At 36.0% G+C, this 20,038-nt stretch overlaps 2 protein-coding genes and 1 long non-coding RNA gene across 3 annotated transcripts in view; 1 reads left to right on the top strand and 2 right to left on the bottom strand.

Moving 5' to 3' along the window:
• LOC107743160 (uncharacterized) overlaps positions 1–9,942 on the bottom strand; it is a 20,162-nt gene extending 10,220 nt beyond the window's left edge. The window contains exon 1 of the long non-coding RNA XR_001640374.1: positions 9,932–9,942. This is a non-coding gene — a long non-coding RNA (uncharacterized LOC107743160). The remainder of the gene's footprint in view (positions 1–9,931) is intronic.
• The window catches only part of chn2 (chimerin 2), a 52,259-nt gene extending 39,107 nt beyond the window's left edge, over positions 1–13,152 (top strand). Inside the window, exons 8-14 of the mRNA XM_016556289.1 lie at positions 2,015–2,101; positions 5,257–5,341; positions 9,542–9,715; positions 10,778–10,855; positions 11,112–11,249; positions 12,296–12,401; positions 12,764–13,152. Of these exons, the coding sequence (XP_016411775.1) occupies positions 2,015–2,101; positions 5,257–5,341; positions 9,542–9,715; positions 10,778–10,855; positions 11,112–11,249; positions 12,296–12,401; positions 12,764–12,935 (840 nt within the window). The 3' untranslated portion in view covers positions 12,936–13,152. The remainder of the gene's footprint in view (positions 1–2,014; positions 2,102–5,256; positions 5,342–9,541; positions 9,716–10,777; positions 10,856–11,111; positions 11,250–12,295; positions 12,402–12,763) is intronic.
• A 3,957-nt stretch (positions 13,153–17,109) lies between these two features.
• fkbp14 (FKBP prolyl isomerase 14) lies at positions 17,110–19,851 on the bottom strand. Its single transcript, XM_016556367.1, has 4 exons — positions 19,503–19,851; positions 18,362–18,513; positions 18,068–18,195; positions 17,110–17,707 (listed from the first exon to the last, which is right to left on the bottom strand). The coding sequence occupies exons 1-4, from the start codon at positions 19,697–19,699 to the stop codon at positions 17,549–17,551; spliced, it is 636 nt and encodes a 211-aa protein (XP_016411853.1). The 5' UTR covers positions 19,700–19,851; the 3' UTR covers positions 17,110–17,548.
• Positions 19,852–20,038: the final 187 nt, after the last annotated feature.

The raw sequence follows: 20,038 nt of genomic DNA on the forward strand, positions 1-20,038 counted from the left end.
TTTTTTTTACTGTATTTGGATTTACAGTAAATGAAAAATACTGTATTTTAATGGCGGCAAGAGGATATTTCCCATAATGCAACTTTAAAATACAGTAACGTACTGTGTAACTGTTTTACAGTAAAGTACAGTTCATATTACAGTTAAATACTGTGTAATTTACAGAAATCGCTAACAGTGTAGTACATTCTTTAAAAAATAAAGGTTCCAAAAACCTTAATAAAATATAATTTCTTAAAAGAAACATGATATTCATGGTGTGAAGAACATCTTAATGATCTTAAGAACCATTTTCCATTAAAGAACCTTTTGTGCAGTGGATGGTAAAGGTTCTTCATGGAAACATCAATGCCAATAAAGAACCTTTATTCTTAAGAGTGTAGTAATGACAAATGTAACCTGTAAAGTTATTACTCCTGTTTTACCACAGTGGATGATACAGGTGCAGTACGTAGGCAGTAATTCAAAGTATACACTGTAGTTAACCCAAAAATAAAAATTATGCCATTATTTACTTCGTTCCAAGCCCATTTATCTTTGAAACACAAAAGTCCATGCAACTAAAATGTTGGCGCACACCAGTAAGTTCATAAAGACATTGTAAAAGTAATGTGAATCAAGCAGTTCAATCCAATTCTTCTTAAGAGACACCAGCACTTTATATGATGAACAGATTTAGTTTAGTCTTTTATTCAGAGGCTTAAACGTACTTGCTTGATTGTCAAAAACCATTGAGGTTTTTGAAGATTGGGGATTATATTTTTAGTCTTTCTACAAAAAATTGTTTTAAGTCTAATTCAGTGTGTTACTTGCCATTTTTTGTAATTATTTGTGAAATTTACTCAAAATTGTTTCAAAGGAAATCCTACACCAAATTCATTTCAGTGTGCCTTCAAATGTGGTTTGTATGGAGACCCTTGAGGGGACATGGTGATGGAAAAAATATGAGATAGGAGAGAAAATTATATTTCAATGCTTTTGTGTTCTCCTGCACAAGTATGCATTCCCCTGAGAAACTTTGTGTTCACTTGCAAAACTTTTAAGATGGAAATAATACCATCAACATGTCCCTTTAGGGGCTCTGTAGGTTTGAGAGATCCAGATCACAAAACACTTTGCGCCCTGTTTACATTTGTATTTTTTTGCTATCCACTTTTAATTAGATTACCTGAAATAGATAATGACCAGGTTTAAATGGGGTCTAAGCAAGTCTGAATCCTGAAACAAGTGATTCCGGCACTATAGGATTATCCTGTGATGCAGGATTACAACTGTAAATCTGCTTTAATCCTGATCCGATTTGTAACAGAAGTTACAATCAGAAGTTTAGTGACAGAGAGAGGTCTAAAAGGCAAAACCACATAAAACCTCTCAGTGCTAGACCTGAAAAGAGAACCTACTCTTCTCAGAGCAGATCTCTGATTTTATTGCTTATAAAGATGAGCTCTTTGGCTTTGAGCTGCAGGATTATCTGCTCTCAAGGGAACTGCGGTGGAATCGTGTCTGGAAGCGCTGTGTTCTGGATTCCATTGATCCCACTACAGAAACCTGCTGAGATGTATCTACAAGACTGACACAATCACTCCTTCTCCCTCTCTCTCGCATTGCCGTTCTCTCAGAGTGCTGAATGTATGCTATTGTGTGAGACACACTCTTGCCCCCAGGCAGCCCACCCACCATACCTCCCACCCCCAGCCCTGCCCATGCAGGACCAGGCTGTCCCCCTTCTCAGTCGACCCAGATCACCAAGGAGTGGAGGACTGACTCAGTCCCTGCTTTTATCTCCCATTCCATATTATTCTCATCTTCCTCTACAGAGGAGATGCAGGCTCTTCCGAGGCCCAGGGCCCAGGTTGTTGGCACTAAGGGGTCAGCGAAAGGTGAATTAGCCCCTCACAAAGCCAAACAGGAGGAGCGTAAGCACCAGGAGCTGTTGGCGTTAGCTCTGGGGGTGAATCTGGGCGGTAAGGGTGCCCTCCTCTGGAAGCCTCTAAAGATTTTGGCTTGTTCACAGATCAGCCCATCACCACTGAGCCGACGGACCACAATCAAGGACGGACCGGAGAAACACTGCAATTATGAGAAGATCCACAACTTTAAGGTGGGTGCTGGTTGTGTTATGGTTATGTCATGTCGGAATTATGATATCTGTTTTCAACATTGATAATAACATTGTTAATAATTTTCATGAATGACAAATCATCATCACAGGTATAAATTACATTGTAAAATATATTTAAATAGAAAACTGTTATTTTAAATTGTAATAATATTTCACAATAATACTGTATTTTTAACCAAAATAAATGCAGCTTTGGTGAGTATAAGAGGCTTTAAAAACCATCAAAAATCTTGCCAGCCCCAAACTTTTGAATGGTTCAAAATGTTCATCTCATCATAAACTCCTTATTGACATCATACAAAAAGAGCCAAACTGGCTGCATCTTCAGCAGGTGAAGGTAGTTGGGTAACTATCTTTTGACTTATTTTTATTTGAAATGCTATTTTATTACCTAGTCTCACTATGTCATCTCTTCATTGTGATCAATTTGACATGACATCAATTTTAATGTAAACATGAATGTTTTATGCAGAATTATCAGTTATTTTAGTCAACTATCTATATTAAATGTTGATATTGGGCATACTGAGGATATTTTGTGAAGCCTTGTGCATGTATTTGTTTGCGATTTCGCAATTGTTTAGATTGAATGGTTTTATTTTTATTTTTTTTCAAAACCACCACAATTTGAAATGTTGGTTGTGGTCCTAACAAAGTCAGTCACTTCTATATTTGGCATTAGCATGAGATTTTTCAGATGTTTACTAATGTCTCGATCAAATGTTTATGTACTGACAGCATTTAAATGCACAGTACACATACTGTGAGCCTCGTATCAATAAGCTTAAATCTATCATATGAGCCTAATTGCCAAGGCTTTTAATCCATTAACAGCACTATTGACTGATAGGATTGATCGCACAAATCAATAACCTCTCGCTGCCGAGCTGCTGAATGGACTTCTTCAGCTTCTGAAAAATGACTGAGGCTGAGAATCTCAGCACAGTGTACCATCATCTGACTTCCTTTTTAAACCCCAAAAGAGCAAAACAAAGCAATCATCTGACTTCAACGTGTCGCTTGGAAGTTTCCTTATAACATCTTCCTCATGATGAACTCAGGCTATGTTCCAAAACCTAGTGAGCGCACTCAGTATGTAGCGTTTTAAGGTATCATTAGTGTGTTCCCTATGCCAAGGCAATGTAATTTATGCTGTTGTTATGATATTTTGTTTTGGCCAAATGTATCAATCAAAAAAGCATAATAAATATTTTGATACTAAAAGTAATCAATAAGTAGTTTAATGATAAAAAATAAAATGTAATTGTTAAGAAATAAAATAAGATATAAAATATCTGTATGTATGTATGTATATGTATTTTATATATACACTGAACAAAATTATAAATGCAACACTTTTGTTTTTGCCCCCATTTTTCATGAGCTGAACTCAAAGATCTAAGACTTTTTCTATGTACACAAAAGGCCTATAATATATTTTTGGCCAAATCCATAAAAAAAAAAAAAAAAACATAATGCTGTTACGAGCTTTGTAAAAAACGTAAATTCAAGACGATGAAGGAAGAGAAATATTTATTATTGATTTTAAATACTTATAAATAATCAACAAATACGTTAATGTTTAAGAGTAATAAAATAACTTTTTTTAATAATTGTTAAAAAAAGTTACATACAAAAAAATTAAATTTTAATTAAACTATTGTGCTATTTATCTGATAATGCAGTGTTTCTGCCCTATGAAGGGTGCAAATCAGTCACTTATGAGGTGGCATTTCAGCTAGAATGTAGACAGCTCATTGGGTTTTGGAACAGCTGCTAGTTCTGGACAGAGATGAATAGTATTCTCATTATGATATTTACATTTCAGCAGTCATACACCTGGGCTTTGTTCCAAAACCCTGTGTTGTGTCTTTTCTTTTGTCCATCTTTGTTCTGTGTTTTGACAGCACAAGGGCGTGCATGGGAACATGCTTTGCGTGTGACTTTCAGCAGCTTGGTAACAGATGCCAGACACATTATTTTCCCCTAGCAATCCTGTAATCTGACTCACATGTATTAAAATTTAGAAAATCAGGGCTGTGTCTTTACAGGGGGTCCTCCCTATTTACATTCTTTTGGTACCACCCTCAGTCTTAGAGGCTTGATTATTTCCTCAGAACTTTGGATAGGAGCAGTTTGTCTCTGAAGTTCTTCCTGCCTTCAAACTGACCCTTGAGTGATTGGTTGCTGTCTTAGGGTTTGACACACCTGAGACGGTGAGACGGTGGAGCTAACACTTCACAGAGCTACAGACAACAGCTTCACTCGTCACTGGCTGTCGTTTCCTACAACAAACGTCATGCGTCATGTCAATCTAAACACATTGAATTTTAATAAATTTTTGGAGCTATGACCCAAGAGTTAGTGTACAAACACTTTGCCATGATGGTGCATTGATGACAGAAAACAACATTTTAATCACTCCAGTCACATTTCCTGGTACTTTCATGAAACTTCATGATGATCATTGTTTGGTTGGTTGGTTTTGATTTGTTTTGATATTTGATTATACTTTTTTTAATCAAAATTGTGAGATATAAATCCCAATTGCGAGTTATAAATTATATATAATATAGTCCAATTCTGAGGGGAAAAAAAGACTGATATTTTCTCAGAATTGCGAGTTTATATCTTACACTTAACTCACAATCGCGTGTTATGAAGTCTGAATTGCGAGATATAAACTCACAATTCTGAGGGTTTTTTTCTCGCAATTGCAAGTTTATATCTCACAATTCTGAGAAAAATCAGAATTGCAAGTTTGTATCACGCAATTCTGACAAAAAAAAAAGAATTGTAAACTCGCAATTGTGAGAAAAAAGTCGTAATTACCTTTTTTTATTCAGTGGCGGAAACGGGCTTCCATAGTTTATTATACATCATAGAACTATGAATGCGTAGTTCAATGCTTTTCTTTTTATGTTTGTCCAGTCTCAGTGAGACACGTTCTCTTAGTTGTCAGGTACAGTAAGAGATACTCCGGAAATATAATCATTCATTTTCTGTGGAACTTTCATTATGAGCTTTAGCTGGAAATGAAAATCTAGAGATGAATGATTCACTGGCCTAATATGCATGTATGTGTGTTTTCAATGTGTGCTTGACTCACAATGACTGCTTTGCCTTTGGTGTAGGTGCACACCTTCAGAGGGCCGCACTGGTGTGAATACTGTGCAAACTTCATGTGGGGTCTTATCGCCCAGGGCGTCTGTTGCTCAGGTAACCCTCCACCAATCACAAACCCTCCCACAGAAATAAAATGTCCATCAGAATTATGGCACCAGCCAAGGAGCATTATTCATATCAAATTACAATCCAAAGGCCGCTTAGGATCCAGATAATTTCTCATGCCATTCTGGTAACAATGCCTAATTGGCTGTAGACCTTTTCCAACATGCGGTGGCAACCTGAGGCTAAATGAGTGAAAGTGAATACCTGTGACAATAAGGGTTTTAACTAGTATGCTGATGTGTGGGTATTTTGCATTCCTAAATGACACCTGGTCCAAACCAGTTGAGTGCCTTCTGTTGAGTGTTGACTATTTATAGTGGAACATACTGTGTACATTATAGAGTACTTTCAGAGAGGCACACCCAGGTAAACCAGGACAGTCTCCTTGTGTTAATGCCAAATGCATCAGGCTACACTTCAAATCACACAGATAAACATACATAAACAGATGCATATATGCACACACACCTGTACTGTATGACAAAGTATGACACTTTATTGGTTATGTACAAGTGATGCATATGATTTATACAATAGCTTTACAATAAACTTAAATTCTTTCAAATTAATAAATTATGCATCACGAACTAACAATTTTTGTAGGAATTCATTTTAATCCAGGTGAATCTAGGTTACTTTATAAGTAAACTATTGTTATTTTTTTTATATTGTTCAGTCATGTTTGGTCATTAATCGCATCAAAAATAAAAGTTTTTGTTTACATAATATATGTGTGTATACTGTGTTTGTTTATTATGTATATATAAATACAAACACATGCATGTATATATTTAAGAAAAATATGTTGTTTATATATTAAATATATATATATATAATATAAAATATAAGAATATGAATATATAAATGTATAAACATGTAAATATTTTCAAAATACTGTATATACTGTATGTGTGTATTTATATATACATAATAAATATACACAGTACACATACATATATAATGTAAAAAAAACTTAAATTTTGGATGTGATTAATCGCAATTAATTGTTTGACAGCACTAGTTTTTTGTTTTGTGATATACATGTTGTGTTTTTGTTTTGTTTTTGTTTTGTTTTGCTTTGCTTTGCTTACCTTTGCGTTGCTCTGTTTTGCTTTTCATTATTTTGTGAGGCAAAAGACAAATTGAAATTAAATGTAAAAATAACAACCAATAAATCCTAGTTGACCATTTTTGATACAGGATGGTCCTAGATGTGACCTAGATAAACAAATGCACCTTAATGCCATGATTACAGGTTTGCTCAGATCTCATGTTAACATGGAGCTGGTTATTGTTTGACATCACTTTCCCAAAACACTCTGTACATAAACTCAATCCAGTCACAAGGCTTTTTACTGTTGGTTTTTCACACTGTAAATGGTCTCATCCATTCGGGCCATTATTCAAGCCTTTTCTTTTCACACAGGAGCCTCTCTTCTTTCACTCTGGCCCCCGGGCGAGTCAGTGTCATCAGACACATTGAGAATTAGAGCAGAGTTGAATGTGTCCCTAGGCCCATACGGAGGAACACAGAGCGTTTTTCTTTTTGTCGTCTTCTGTTTTTTTTCTCGGTGGCCTAAAGATGTGAAGGAGGGGTTCAGGCAGGCAGTAAAACTGACAGAGTGTGATTAATGGCATTGCTGAAGATGAGGAGCAGTGGGACAGCATGTGCATGCTACTGGAGACACGCAGAGAGACAGACCACCCTACTACCACATTCCCCTACACACACTCACAGTCCCAGTGTCAAAGCAGGTTATCAAACCAGGATTCTTACAACTTAAACAACATAAAAACCTGTTCATTTTTTCCACAAGTTCTAATTGTGGAGTCAAAGGGAGAGTTTTGCACTCATTAATTGTAGCAAAACTGTGTCAAATGCAATTTTAAGTAGATTTTTACATTTTCTGAAGAAAATGTGAGGGCTGCGTGAAATGCAAACATCGCCACGGACACTAGGGTGTTTTGCGTGGTTCCCAGAGCGTTGCTATGTGGTTGCTAGGCTGTTCTGGATGGTTGCTAGGTGGTTGCTTACTCTCTAAAGTAAAAAAAGAAAACTCGTAATGGTCCCTAAATATTCTATTCATATAATATTCTGGTTCAACACCTGTCCTTATGCCACATAATTTCAAGTATCATTCATGTCTGTATAACAATTTGTGTGGGGTACATTACATGCTGACGTTTAATTCTTTTTTTTCCCAAATATCAAGCTCTGAGTATAAGCAAACACCTGTAATATGGAAAAAGGTCACATTTTACAGTACGGTTTTGTGTGTAATAATTTGTTCATGCAGTGGCTGACATGAAACAACAATGAACAATACTTTTACAACATTGTTTGTACTTGGGCTAGTACATTTTTTATATTTTAAGTTAGATTGAGTATAAATTAATATGAGTTTATATACAATGAACAAATAGTAATAAATATACTTTGATATACTATGAATAAGGAGTAATAAATATTACATTTATAGCTTTAAGTTCACCCAAAAATGAATATTCTGTCATAATTTACTAACCCTCATGTTATTCCAAACTTGAACGTTTCGGCTGTTTTTGTCAGTTTTAATCAAGGGAACTCAAAAGCCTCAAACTCCCAAAGCGACATAGTCAGTGTTATTTTAGTATCATTGAGGTGCTATTACAGTTTTTATTAATATTTTGAATTAGATTTTATGTTTAGATTTTCTGTTTTCAGTTTTAATTTAGTTAACATTTTAGATAAAATTTTGTTGTGTGTTTGTTTGGTATTTTTTATAATTGTTGTATTGTTTTTAATATTTTTATTTCCGTTTTAGTTTTAGTCATTTTAGTACATCAAGTTAAACTAAATGAAAACAAGAAATATTTCTTGGCAGCTGGGAATAAAAATAAGCTTAATATGTTTTCATAATTCGGTAAATCAAATGTTTAAGTTTTATTATTTCTGTTATACTTTTTATCATTCTATTTTAGTTAATGTTTATTTTATTTTGAGTGATGAAAATGTTTTAAAACTAAATGTTTTAGTTTTAGTTAACTATAATAACCCAATGCAAATGGATGAGGCCAGTCCATAAATGGTAAAATACTCAGTTTCAATGGTACAGCCACAAAACATATACTCATTATATAGTTGTGGACTGTTAGTTCATGACACCTATTCATTAAGGGTATAGTTCAACCAAAAATGAAAATTCTGTTATTAATTACTCACCCTCATGTCATTTCAAACCCGTAAGACCTACGTTCATCTTCGGAACACAAATTAAGATATTTTTGATGAAATCCGAGAGCTTTCTGACCCTGCATAGACAGCAACGCAACTACCAAGTTCAAGGCCCAGAAAGGTAATAAGGACATTGTTAAAATAGTCCATGTGACATCAGTGGTTCAACCATAATGTTATGAAGCTACGGGAATACTTTTTGTGTGCAAAGGAAACAAAAATAATGACTTTATTCAATAATTTCTTCTTCTTTTAAAGATGTCCTTACTACCTTTCTGGGTCTGGAACGTGTCAGTTCTGTTGCTGTCTATGTAGGGTCAGAAAGCTCTTGGATTTCATCAAAAATATCTTACCGAACGTCTTACGGGTTTGGAATGACATGAGGGTGAGTAATTAATTTTGGGTGAACTATCCCTTTAAGTACTGCTAACCAATTCAACTTCATTGTGTTGCTGAAAAGCAAATAAACAAACTTAAAATTTCTTGCAGATTGCAAACTTACAGATTCCTGATTCAAATTAACAAAATATGTGTAAAACAGTTGGACACAAAATTCAGGCTAGACTGAATAGGCGCAAGAGCAGAAGAATTGTTTTTCAATTAAGCAGGTGTCCATCACGCACATGACAAGAGGCCCTTGATATACACCTGCATGCACATACGTGTATGTACTGTATGTAGGCTCGCTGGCAAACACACCCAGAAGTCTATCAAGGTTATGCTCTCAGAATGACAGAGCCACAAACACACGTCAAAATGAATGTGACTGATATTGTCACACTTTACCACCCAGTTTGTCTGCTATGCACCTGTTTCTCCACGTATACTTTACCCTGAAGATATACCCTCCATAAGACCCCTAGACACACACACACACACACTTTGGGTCTCCATTCCCTTGGAGTCTGTCTTTTTGCCTCTTTGGAGACAACAGGGTCACTCTCCTCTAACCTTTTGACCTGTTACTCTTGCAGACTGTGGGCTGAACGTGCACAAACAGTGCTCCAAACTCGTGCCCAGTGACTGTCAGCCGGACCTCCGCAGGATCAAGAAGGTCTTCAGCTGTGATCTCACCACGCTGGTCAAAGCCCACAACACGCCACGGCCGATGGTTCTGGACATGTGTATCAAAGAGATCGAGCACAGAGGTACTGATCGTTTCTAAAATGCAGTGCTAGAACATTTTAATATGGAGATCCCAGATCTTCTCTAGCACCTGTGGCCTTCAGTAAGGCACTTAATCACTGACTGTAGGTGTCTCACAGCTGCCCTATTCTCTGGCGTCTCCTTGTCATATATCAAGATGTGCAAAAAGAAGAATACCTAACCTAAAACAACAGGGAGAGGAAGCAAACATTCTCCACATTTTGACTTATTGGGTAACGCCTTCCATTAAAGAGAGCATTCTTTGAGAAATTAGTTATATATTAGCCAACCGACATTCTGCTTGCTATATTTGAGAGAAAAACTAGTCAAATAAAATTAACTTTTTGTTTTAATCAGTTTCTTACTATAGAGAGAAATATAATATGTGACCCTGGACCACAAAACTAGTCATAGAGGTCAATTTTCCAAAATTGAGATTTATACATCATATGAAAGCTGAATAAATAAGCTTTTTAAATATGTATTTGTATTGTAATATGTATTTTTCTGTGACTAGAAGTGTGAAGACATTTCACAAATGCCAATATGCACAAATAATAATATGTTGAATTCATATGTTTAGATAGTATTTTAATTATTTGTTTTGGCTTAAGTATAATGACAGTATAAAATTTTTACATGGTATAAAATGTCTTTATGCATGAAATTATATAGCTGATTTTGTATTTTATGAAGATGAAAGATCATAAGGAGATCCTTATGTTTTGGGGTCGTCATTTTTATCCTGTAAAAATGGCAAAAGGAGGAAAAATGTATTTTTTATAACAGTATAACAGGACTGTATAACAGTTCCACATAATAAAATTTTCCATCATGGAGAATCAGGGATGAAGTTCCTATACACAGATGTGTGAGTGGATGATAGATGAACTGGGCAAGACACAGCATATCCAATTTATCAAAAGGATAATCAAAACATTAATTGATTATCTGATTAGTTGTTAGCTGCAGTCCCAGTTTGATCAATACTAATTTACACTTTTACCTCCAAGTGCACTGACTGGATAGTTGAAGTAAATATGTGTTACTTCGGCTTCTTCCAGGTTTGAAATCAGAGGGTCTGTACAGAGTGTCAGGCTTCACAGAACACATAGAAGATGTCCGACTGGCCTTCGACAGAGGTTTGTAGAGGTTTAGAATAACTGTTTGTGCCTCAAACCTGATATAATCAGGTGTATGATAGGTGTTCAACTAACATTTGGTCTCTTCACATTCGCTTACATGCTTGAATGAACTCACAGTCCTTGAAATCACTGTTATTTTATCAACATGCAGCCTGGATGGAAAAACCCATGCTTTTCCATTCAAAACAATGTATTGTTGATACGGTATAGTGATTAACCTTACTCATAACAGATAACTAATTCTCCTTTGCAGATGGTGAGAAGGCAGACATCAGTGCCAATATCTACTCAGACATCAATATAATTGCCGGAGCTCTGAAGCTTTATTTGCGAGATCTGCCCATTCCAGTTATCACATATGACGTCTACTCCAAATTTATTCAATCTGCCAGTAAGAGACTATAACTATATATCAATTATATGTGTTATAATTAACTAGAAACTTTCTCTTGTATTCTGTTTTGATGATCATTATTTTTTTAACTACTTTGATCTTGTCATTAAAGGGTTAGTTCACCCAAAAATGAAAATTCTGTCATTAATTACTCACCCTCGTGTTGTTCGAAACCCGTAAGACCTTCGTTCATCTTCGGAACACAATTTAAGATATTTTTGATGAAATCTGAGGGCTCTCTGATACTGTCGTGAACGCGCGTCCACAAGTGAAGCAGTAGAGACGAAAATGTGGAATAAAGTCGTTATTTTTGTTTTCTTTGCGAAAAAAAGTATTCTCGTAGCTTCGTAACTTTGATTCTGGTACAACACTTAAATAATTTTAATAACTTTAATAATTTTGACAATGACATTCAGAAGTTTGGGGACAGGATGATTTCATTGATCAAAAGTGACGAAAACATTTATAATGTTACAAAAGAATTATATTTGAAATAAATGCTGTTTGGAACTTTCTATTCATCAAAGAATCCTGAAAAAAACCCTTATAGTTTCCACAAAAATATTAAGCAGCCCAATCGTTTTCAACAGTGAAAATAATAGGACATTTCTTGAGCGTTAGAATGAATTTTGAAGGATCATGTGACACTGAAGACTGGAGAAACGGCTGCTAAAAATTCAGCTTTGCCATCAAAGGAAAATAAAAACATTTTAAAATATATTAAAACAGAAAATGGTTATTTTAAATTGTAATAAAAATTCACAACATTACTTTTTTATACTGTACATTTGATCAAATAAATGCAGCCATGGTGAGCATAAGAGCAAACATTTAAAAAAAATCTTTTTAAATCCCCAAACCTTTGAATAGTAGTGTAACTTGTAAATGAAAAAGTATAATAATACAAAAATAAATCATTTTCATTAGTGCTCTCAGATTTTGGACTGTACGTGCTCAAATAGTGGCGAGTTTTAGCAGAAAAACTGACTTTGCACAATTCTGCAGTATTTTGCAAAACATTTTTTTACACTTTCTGTTGTCAGAAATAACAGACCCTGATTCTAGACTGGAGGCAGTTCACGATGGTCTCCTCCAACTTCCTCCAGCCCACTATGAGACCCTGCGGTACCTGATGACGCACCTGAAGAGGTATTGAATTTCCACACACATTTACTGCTTCCTTAGGTGCCAGTGCCATAGTTCATTACAAGGTTTTTGTTCCATTTAAGCATTCTCTCTGCGGCTTTAAAGAGTGATTTTACTTCCTGTCACCCTGCAATATAAAACGTATAAGACTGGAAACACAATACGGCACTTTAGCTCAGTGCACTTCAGGAACTAAAAAACCTACACAATGATCCTGAGGGATTTGTGCTTTACCTCAAACTTGCCAAGCCAGCTTTGCCACATTTCCCCATCCATGGAAAGTATATCAGTTACCTACCTGCATGTTTATTATCAAAATTGTATTGTCTGAGGTGATTTTTCCACATCTTTTCTCTATTTATCAGGGTCACCATGTACGAGAAGGACAATTACATGAACTCGGAGAACCTAGGAATCGTTTTTGGCCCAACACTCATGCGGCCCCCGGACCTGAACACACTCACCACTCTCAACGACATGAGATACCAGAAACTGATAGTTCAGCTCCTGATAGAGCATGAGGACATCTTGTTTTAAACAGCTGAAAGAGCGTGTACATTTTAAAAAGCAGCCTGCCACACATTTCAAAGATATTATGTTTTCTCTTTTGTGTACGAAATTTGGACTTATATGCACATTTCACTCAATGTGTTTCAATTCCCCAAACAAATACTGATAAACATGGAGTAAATGAACATTCCTGCTGAAAACAGAATTAATTATTATTGATGGGCATTTTGTTTAAAGGAGTAGTTCACCCAAAATGAAAATTTCCAGACACTTTGGATATAGATGAGTTTGTTTCCCCATCAGAACCGATTTGGAGAAATTTAGCGTTACATCACCTGCTGACCAATGGACCCTCTGCAGTGAATGGGTGCCGTCAGATTCAGAGTTCAAACAGCTGATAAAGACATCACAATAATCCACAAGTAATCCACATGACTCCAGTCCAACAATTAACATCTTGTGAAGAAAAAAGCTCTTAACAAGATGTTAACTGATTATGATAATTGATGAACTGGAGTTGTGTGGATTATTGCAATGTTTTTATCAGCTTTTTGGACTCTCATTCTGACGGCACCCATTCACTGCAAAGGATCCACTGGTGAGCAAGTGATGTAATGCTACATTTCTCCAAATCTGTTCTGATGAAGAAACAAACTCATCTACATCTTGAATGGCTTGAGGGTGATTAAATATTTAGCTTTTTTGGGGGGGTGGATTCCTTTAAATCAAATTACAGTACCTTTTTATACAGTATGAAACTATGGTCAATTAGCATTGCGAAACTGACATATTGTCAAGTATGATAAAAAAAAAGATATATATATATATATTTTTGGGTCATGAGGTTGGTAAATGTATGTGTGCTATAAAGGCAAGACAGTTAAGATCATGTGTAAAGCACTTTTTAATTTTACATGGAGTGTAAATAGTTAATATTTTGTTCACCCGGTGTTAATAATGCTGTGTTTAACCCATGCCTCCTTCAAATTATATTTTGTTAGCCTTGACAACAATTAAGTGATCTACGTTATCATCCTGTGAATGGACAAAATGGTTATGTGAGCTTTTATTTAGTGCTTGTTCCTTCCTCCTTGGACTTGTTCCCATTTCAATGATTTCGCTAAACAAAATTATGTGTATTGTATTAATTGGACTCGTGAGAATAGATCAGTTATTCACCTTGAAAAAAAAGTCCACATATGGTACCATTACCTTGGTTTGAGTTCCTTCAAATTGTTTATTTGATAAAAGACCTTTTTACAGTTTTTTAAAGATATTTCTGTGAATGATTGTAATTATGATTGTAATTTATCAAATGCTGATTTATTAAATTATGTAAATCTGGTTACTTTAAATAATTTTGACAGTCAAAATGAACTTCTGAAAGTTTGTGTATTATTACTTAAAGCTGCAACACCTCACACTTGCAGCATGTGAAATATGTTGCTGTAATTAGTGCTTGGTCAGCTCTCTTTAGGCGTTGGTTTTCTCTAAGCTTGGTTTTCTTGTTCCAAATTCAGGGGTGTGAATGGCAGCATTGTTTTAGTATCAGACAGCTGAGACGGTATATGCCCCAAAGTGACTTTTTCACCAAATCACAGGTGAAGCGAGAACCTGAAACCAGCTTTCTGAGGGCAGTTGCAGCAGCTCAACAGACCAATGAGAGAGAGGAAGGAGGGCAATGAGCAACAGGTGAACTATAAATGAATGAATTCATCACTCATTATAGTTTAGACAGAGAGATGCAGCACTGTGTGATGTTGTAAAGATATAGACAGAAAAGCCACAATGTTGTTCTGCTGGATGTTTGCTTAAAAGAAACGAAAGACTCGACTGTCAGTCTCTGGCTGACAATAACACACCTGAAGCTGAGGTGAGTATTTCTGACGGATAGATAGATAGTTTCGCTTTAAAATGTCAACATTTAAAGTATGAGTTAAAACTGACTAGAGATTAGATAGATAGTTTTGCTTTAAAATGTCAACATTTAAAGTATGATGAGTTAAACTGACTAGAGGATAGATAGATGGATGGATGGATGGATGGATAACATAGTAATTAAAATATATAGGCCTATTATTGTATGTATAAAAATAACAATGTTCGCATATCATTTTATAAACGTTAATATATTCATTGCAGTGTGAACTGAATAATTAGACAGAATGGCAGACAGATACTCCTGGTGGAAAAACTTAACTGGAAAAAACAAGAACCATTTTAAAGAAGGCCAGCAGGAATTTGGAAATGCGACGTCGGTGAAACCAACCGGCGGCGACAACAAGAACGGCAATCTGATCAGCGACGAGACGTACGACGACTCTCAGCTGGAGCCTTCCTTCAATGAATACACGTGCCGGAGGAATTGGACAGTTTCACGGTCTGGCCGTTTTAAGGAGAAACGAAGAGTGCGGGTCACCATGCCCGAGAACAACTTTTATGACAAAAACATTGCTGCAGCAAAGTAGCTAGCCAGTTTACGGTGTTTATAATAAATGAAGCTGTTTACACTGCAAGCGCGCGATGCGTCTTCTGGAATTGAGGATGGAATCTTGAGAAGTCCATCTGTCAAGAGGGCGTTGTTCTAATTTTGTCTGGGTGCGTCGTTCGCTTGCAGTGTAGAGATGATGTTATGAAGAAAACCATCATTCGGTGGAGCCATTGACTTCAGTTTCAGTGGCTGACTGTAATGACACCTGTTACATTCTGCAGTAACCTGGGATTTGTCTCTGCTGAAGGATCTAAGAGACGCTGAACGCTTCATATGAATTTTTCAGTTATTTGCCTAAAAGAAAGACATTTGCTCTGTCGGCGCAAGTAGCTATTTATAGTTTGGCTGTTTGCTTTTTTCCAGAAAACTCTCTTATTTGTCATTTAAAACGGGGATTTTTAAAGGAAACGTTTTTAGATGAAGGATATTCAAGATATGATGTAAAGTATTACCCCTGCTGCAAACTCACAAGAGGTCAAAAAGGTGAGTTTGGAAGATGACCATCGTATCCTCCCCCAGAATAATTTTTTTTTGAGAATTTAACATGTAAATGATGCGTTCTGGTGCACAATGACAACAAAATAAAGGAAAAAGACAACATGCTTCAAGTAAAAAAAAAAAGCACATTTATACCACAAACTTTTTGTACAGTGCAACTCTGTTGTCATCGGTGTTCGTACTTCTCTTTGTGAGCAGCGGAGTAATTTATTTTCGCAAATTTTAATGTTCACATTAGCGTGCGCATACTATCAACAAACTCAATCTTTCCACTGCTGAGGAAACAGAAGCTGCATCTGAAGTGGCATTAGATGTAGGCTATTTACACAGACTGTTTGATGAAGCTGAGGTGCCATAAATGCATTTACACCACAAAATTTCAAATGCATAAATAATTTTATAAGATTAATGTTTTAAATATTTTTGAACATGCAAGTTAAAAATGTTGGGGAAAATGCAATACTTTTAAATATGAAACCAAACCACCAGTAGATGGCGGTAAATTACTGTTTTAAAGAGCGAGTCATTAGTCATTCATTCAAATGGCTGATTCATTCAAAAACGAGGCAAGTGACTGCTGTCTTTATGAAAAAAAAAAAAGGAGAGAAATCCTCTTCGGATCTAGACGATTCACATACATGACATATTTTGATTCAAAACGGCGAATTTCGCCGAAAAGCGACTAGTTTGCAGGTATGATTACCTTTTCAGTTCTGTTTGGGGGACCGTTTGGTTGGATTTACATTACCTACTGAATGTTGCACCATTGAGAAGTTATTGGTTTCGAGGTTTTATCCAAAATGATTTGAGACTGGGCAGATTAACCGGAGCAAACTAAAATGGAACTGTAAACTTGCGCAAATTTTACAACAACTGTGTAATGCCATACTATGAATGGAATGCTGTTAAGCGTGACTGAGTATATGCTGTTGTATGAAAATTATTATGTACACCACACACTAGTCATCTGCATTATGTAGGTGTGTGATGATGACTGTGCCATCTGTCAACAAAAGGCCACTTGACTACATTTTAACTGAGCGTCTCATCGTTTTCAATAGTTTTGCCTATTATTAAACATTACATTTTCTAAGAGTACTGTATGCAAGACATTTGAGATAATCAGTTCTTTTGTGTCATGGAACAGGCTAAGAGAAGAGCTCCCTCTAGTGATGGTGTATAAAACTACAACGTCAATAGTGATGAGCAGCACAAAACTGATATACTTTATTCACATCACAAGAAAATACTTATAGGTTACTCCAGACAAATTGACCTAATCATGTTCTAAATATTGTAAACATTATTGCAAAATTCATCTGAAAAAGTGACACACACATACTATAAAAAAATCAGCTCTGACATATTCAATGTTTCAGCCAACAAGCACTCTCTTTGAGCAGAATTTAACACTTTGCAATTGAAGACGAATTACAGTCTTCAAATACTATAAAAGCTCAATCATACCACCACCTGAGTGTATTTACCCTAAAAAAAATTACAGACATGATATTTAGATAACAGAAAATCTGTTTAGAACTACTGAAACATGACATGAAATGATACAGACAAGCTGTAAATCTCAAAGAGAAAAATACTGGAATCTCTCTGAAGGTAAACATTGATGCTGTTATGCAGGAGTGTGAAGTATTTATAGTTCATCATGTTTGTAGGTGAACTCCCGAGCAGATATAAATCCATCATTATCTTCATCTTCTTTTTGGAAGATGTCCTCAACCATCACTTCATGATGGGTGTCATTCGCAGCATATCCATGCCGTTCAAACTCTTTACGCAGGTATTCTTTGACCTAAAACAGAAAGGTGTTTAGAATAACACAAATAACTCCCTGAAATGTATTATTGGCATTCATGGTTTCATTAAGAACATTTAACATTCATGTAACCTTTCAATTGTACAAAAAGTTCTGTTTTACGGTGAAAAAAAAGGTTCTTTAGATTAAAATATTCTTTAGAAAAAGAAAAAAAATGGTTCTTTTAAGAACTATTCCATGAAAGGTTTTTTGGGGAACCAAAAATGGTTATTCTACTGCATTGTATACAAAACCCCCTTTAGGAACCTTTATTTTAAGAGCGTATCATAAATCTCATGCTTGATGGACAGCTGCTTTCTGATGCACAGTTGTAAACAAGCAACTGTTTCGACAAACCTCTGCTTTGGAAAGTTTCCAGTCATCATTGAGGTCCATTTCCTGAAAGGACTCATGTGATCTAGGCCCATTTCGGATCTCGATGATCTCAATGTCAAAGATCAGAGTGCTCTCCGGAGGGATTTTACCTGTGAACATAGCATAGCCATTGTCAATATAGCTAATCCGAGTTATAATTCGTATAGGGGTATTTTAGACAGACTTAATGCAACGTCAATGACAAATTCAATAGCAGAAGGTGGAGAACACCAGAGTTCCTCAAATGTTTTATGCATAAGCATCTTGCTGGCACACCTTTGCCCTCTTTGCCATATGCAAGAGCTGGAGGGACGGTCAGTTTCCTCTTCTCCCCTGCACACATGCCTTGAAGACCCATGTCCCAACCCTTGATCACCTCACGGATCCCCAACGTTAACCAAACAGGGTTTTTGTCTCCATGATGGCGGCTGCCAATTACAAGACATATGCATTAGTATTAAAGGCTAGAGACATGCACACTCTGTTGGAAAACCAAGCTTGAGTTGGTAGCTGTGCTATGGAACATGGCTGGTGGTTCCTATCTGGTCTAAGCTGGTCATTCGCTGGTTCAAACTAAACCATCTTGGGTCAGCAACACACCAACTAACAGCTAACGTGGTCAAGCTGGTTTTTATATCAAGGTTGCTGACCAGCTAATGATCATTCTGGACCAGACAGAAACCAGCAGTACAATGTTGCAAAACATAACTGTTTACCCTTACGAAAAAGAAGTTTATTCAAGTGTGCTATTAGTATACTTCTTTTAAACAAAAAAATAGGAAAGTATACTTTTAGTCTACTTTTTATGTACTTCTCAGAAATGGGCTTTATGTTCTTCTCAGAAATATACTTAAAATTACATTTAAGTATACTTAACTTATACTTAGAAAAAGTCTAAATATATTTTAGCTATAATTGTGCTCCTAGAATCTGTGTTTTCTTTGTTATACTGTAGGGGGCGCTAGTACACATCTTCTGTACAGAATTTCCAAAAAACACAAGTGAAGAAGAAACCGAAACAACAGATGCTTCCACCAAGCGGCAACCTCCCGCTTTCTCTTGTGATGCCAACAAGGAAGTGACTTAAACTGTAATTCATCGACTGGCCGCTAGAGGCTGGCTGCAAAAGGGAGTCAATCCCATAGACTCCCCATGTTAAAATGCCCAACTTTACAGCACTTACTACATAAAGTATACTTGAACTTTACTTAAGTATACTTAATAAAATAAACTTGAAGTATACTACTTTTTGGTAAGGGTAAGCTTAAAAAAATGTGTATTCAGCAACAATAAACACATTACAGTTAACCAATGCATTCTCATTGCAAAAGGGGAAGGTTTGGTTAATAAAGCCCGTTCTTGTGTAGCCTATATTTGCAGTGTATGAACATGCATTAGATGGTCCATTAGATGTCACCTGGAATGAAACATTGTGCCATTACTCTCCAGAAAGCCTTCGTAGTGAACCAGAAGAATATCTCCGTATTTGGATTTACGATGACAAAGGAAAGGTTTGTATAGAACTTCTATTTTCACCTCTGGTTCCGGAAGTTTTGCTCCATGCACGTAATAGAATAATACAGAAAAAATGCATGTCCACAACTCTGGAATCATCTTAAATATAAAGAACAGTTTAACACTCTCTAACTGTTTAACTAATGTTTCATGCACAACAAAGTTCTGATAAAACTTCCCAAACTACAAGTTGTGCCGCCGCGACTACGTGGCAAGCGAAATTTCTACAGGGGTCTTTCCCAAACCAGGGACGTCCGATCCGTGAACGAGTTGTTCTTTTGAGTCGACTCTTTTCAGTGAATCGGTTGAAACTGTTCACAAACTTGAAAAACGAGCAGTTCACTGTGACTGTTCGGTGTTCACAATAGTAAACAGCGGAAATGTTACAAATTGAACGTACTTGATATGTTTGACTGATTGCATGAAATATTGAAATAC

The sequence above is a fragment of the Sinocyclocheilus rhinocerous genome, unplaced genomic scaffold (genome assembly GCF_001515625.1).
Source record: "Sinocyclocheilus rhinocerous isolate Xijiao unplaced genomic scaffold, SAMN03320098_v1.1 scaffold946, whole genome shotgun sequence".
Taxonomy (NCBI): Eukaryota; Metazoa; Chordata; class Actinopteri; order Cypriniformes; family Cyprinidae; genus Sinocyclocheilus; species Sinocyclocheilus rhinocerous.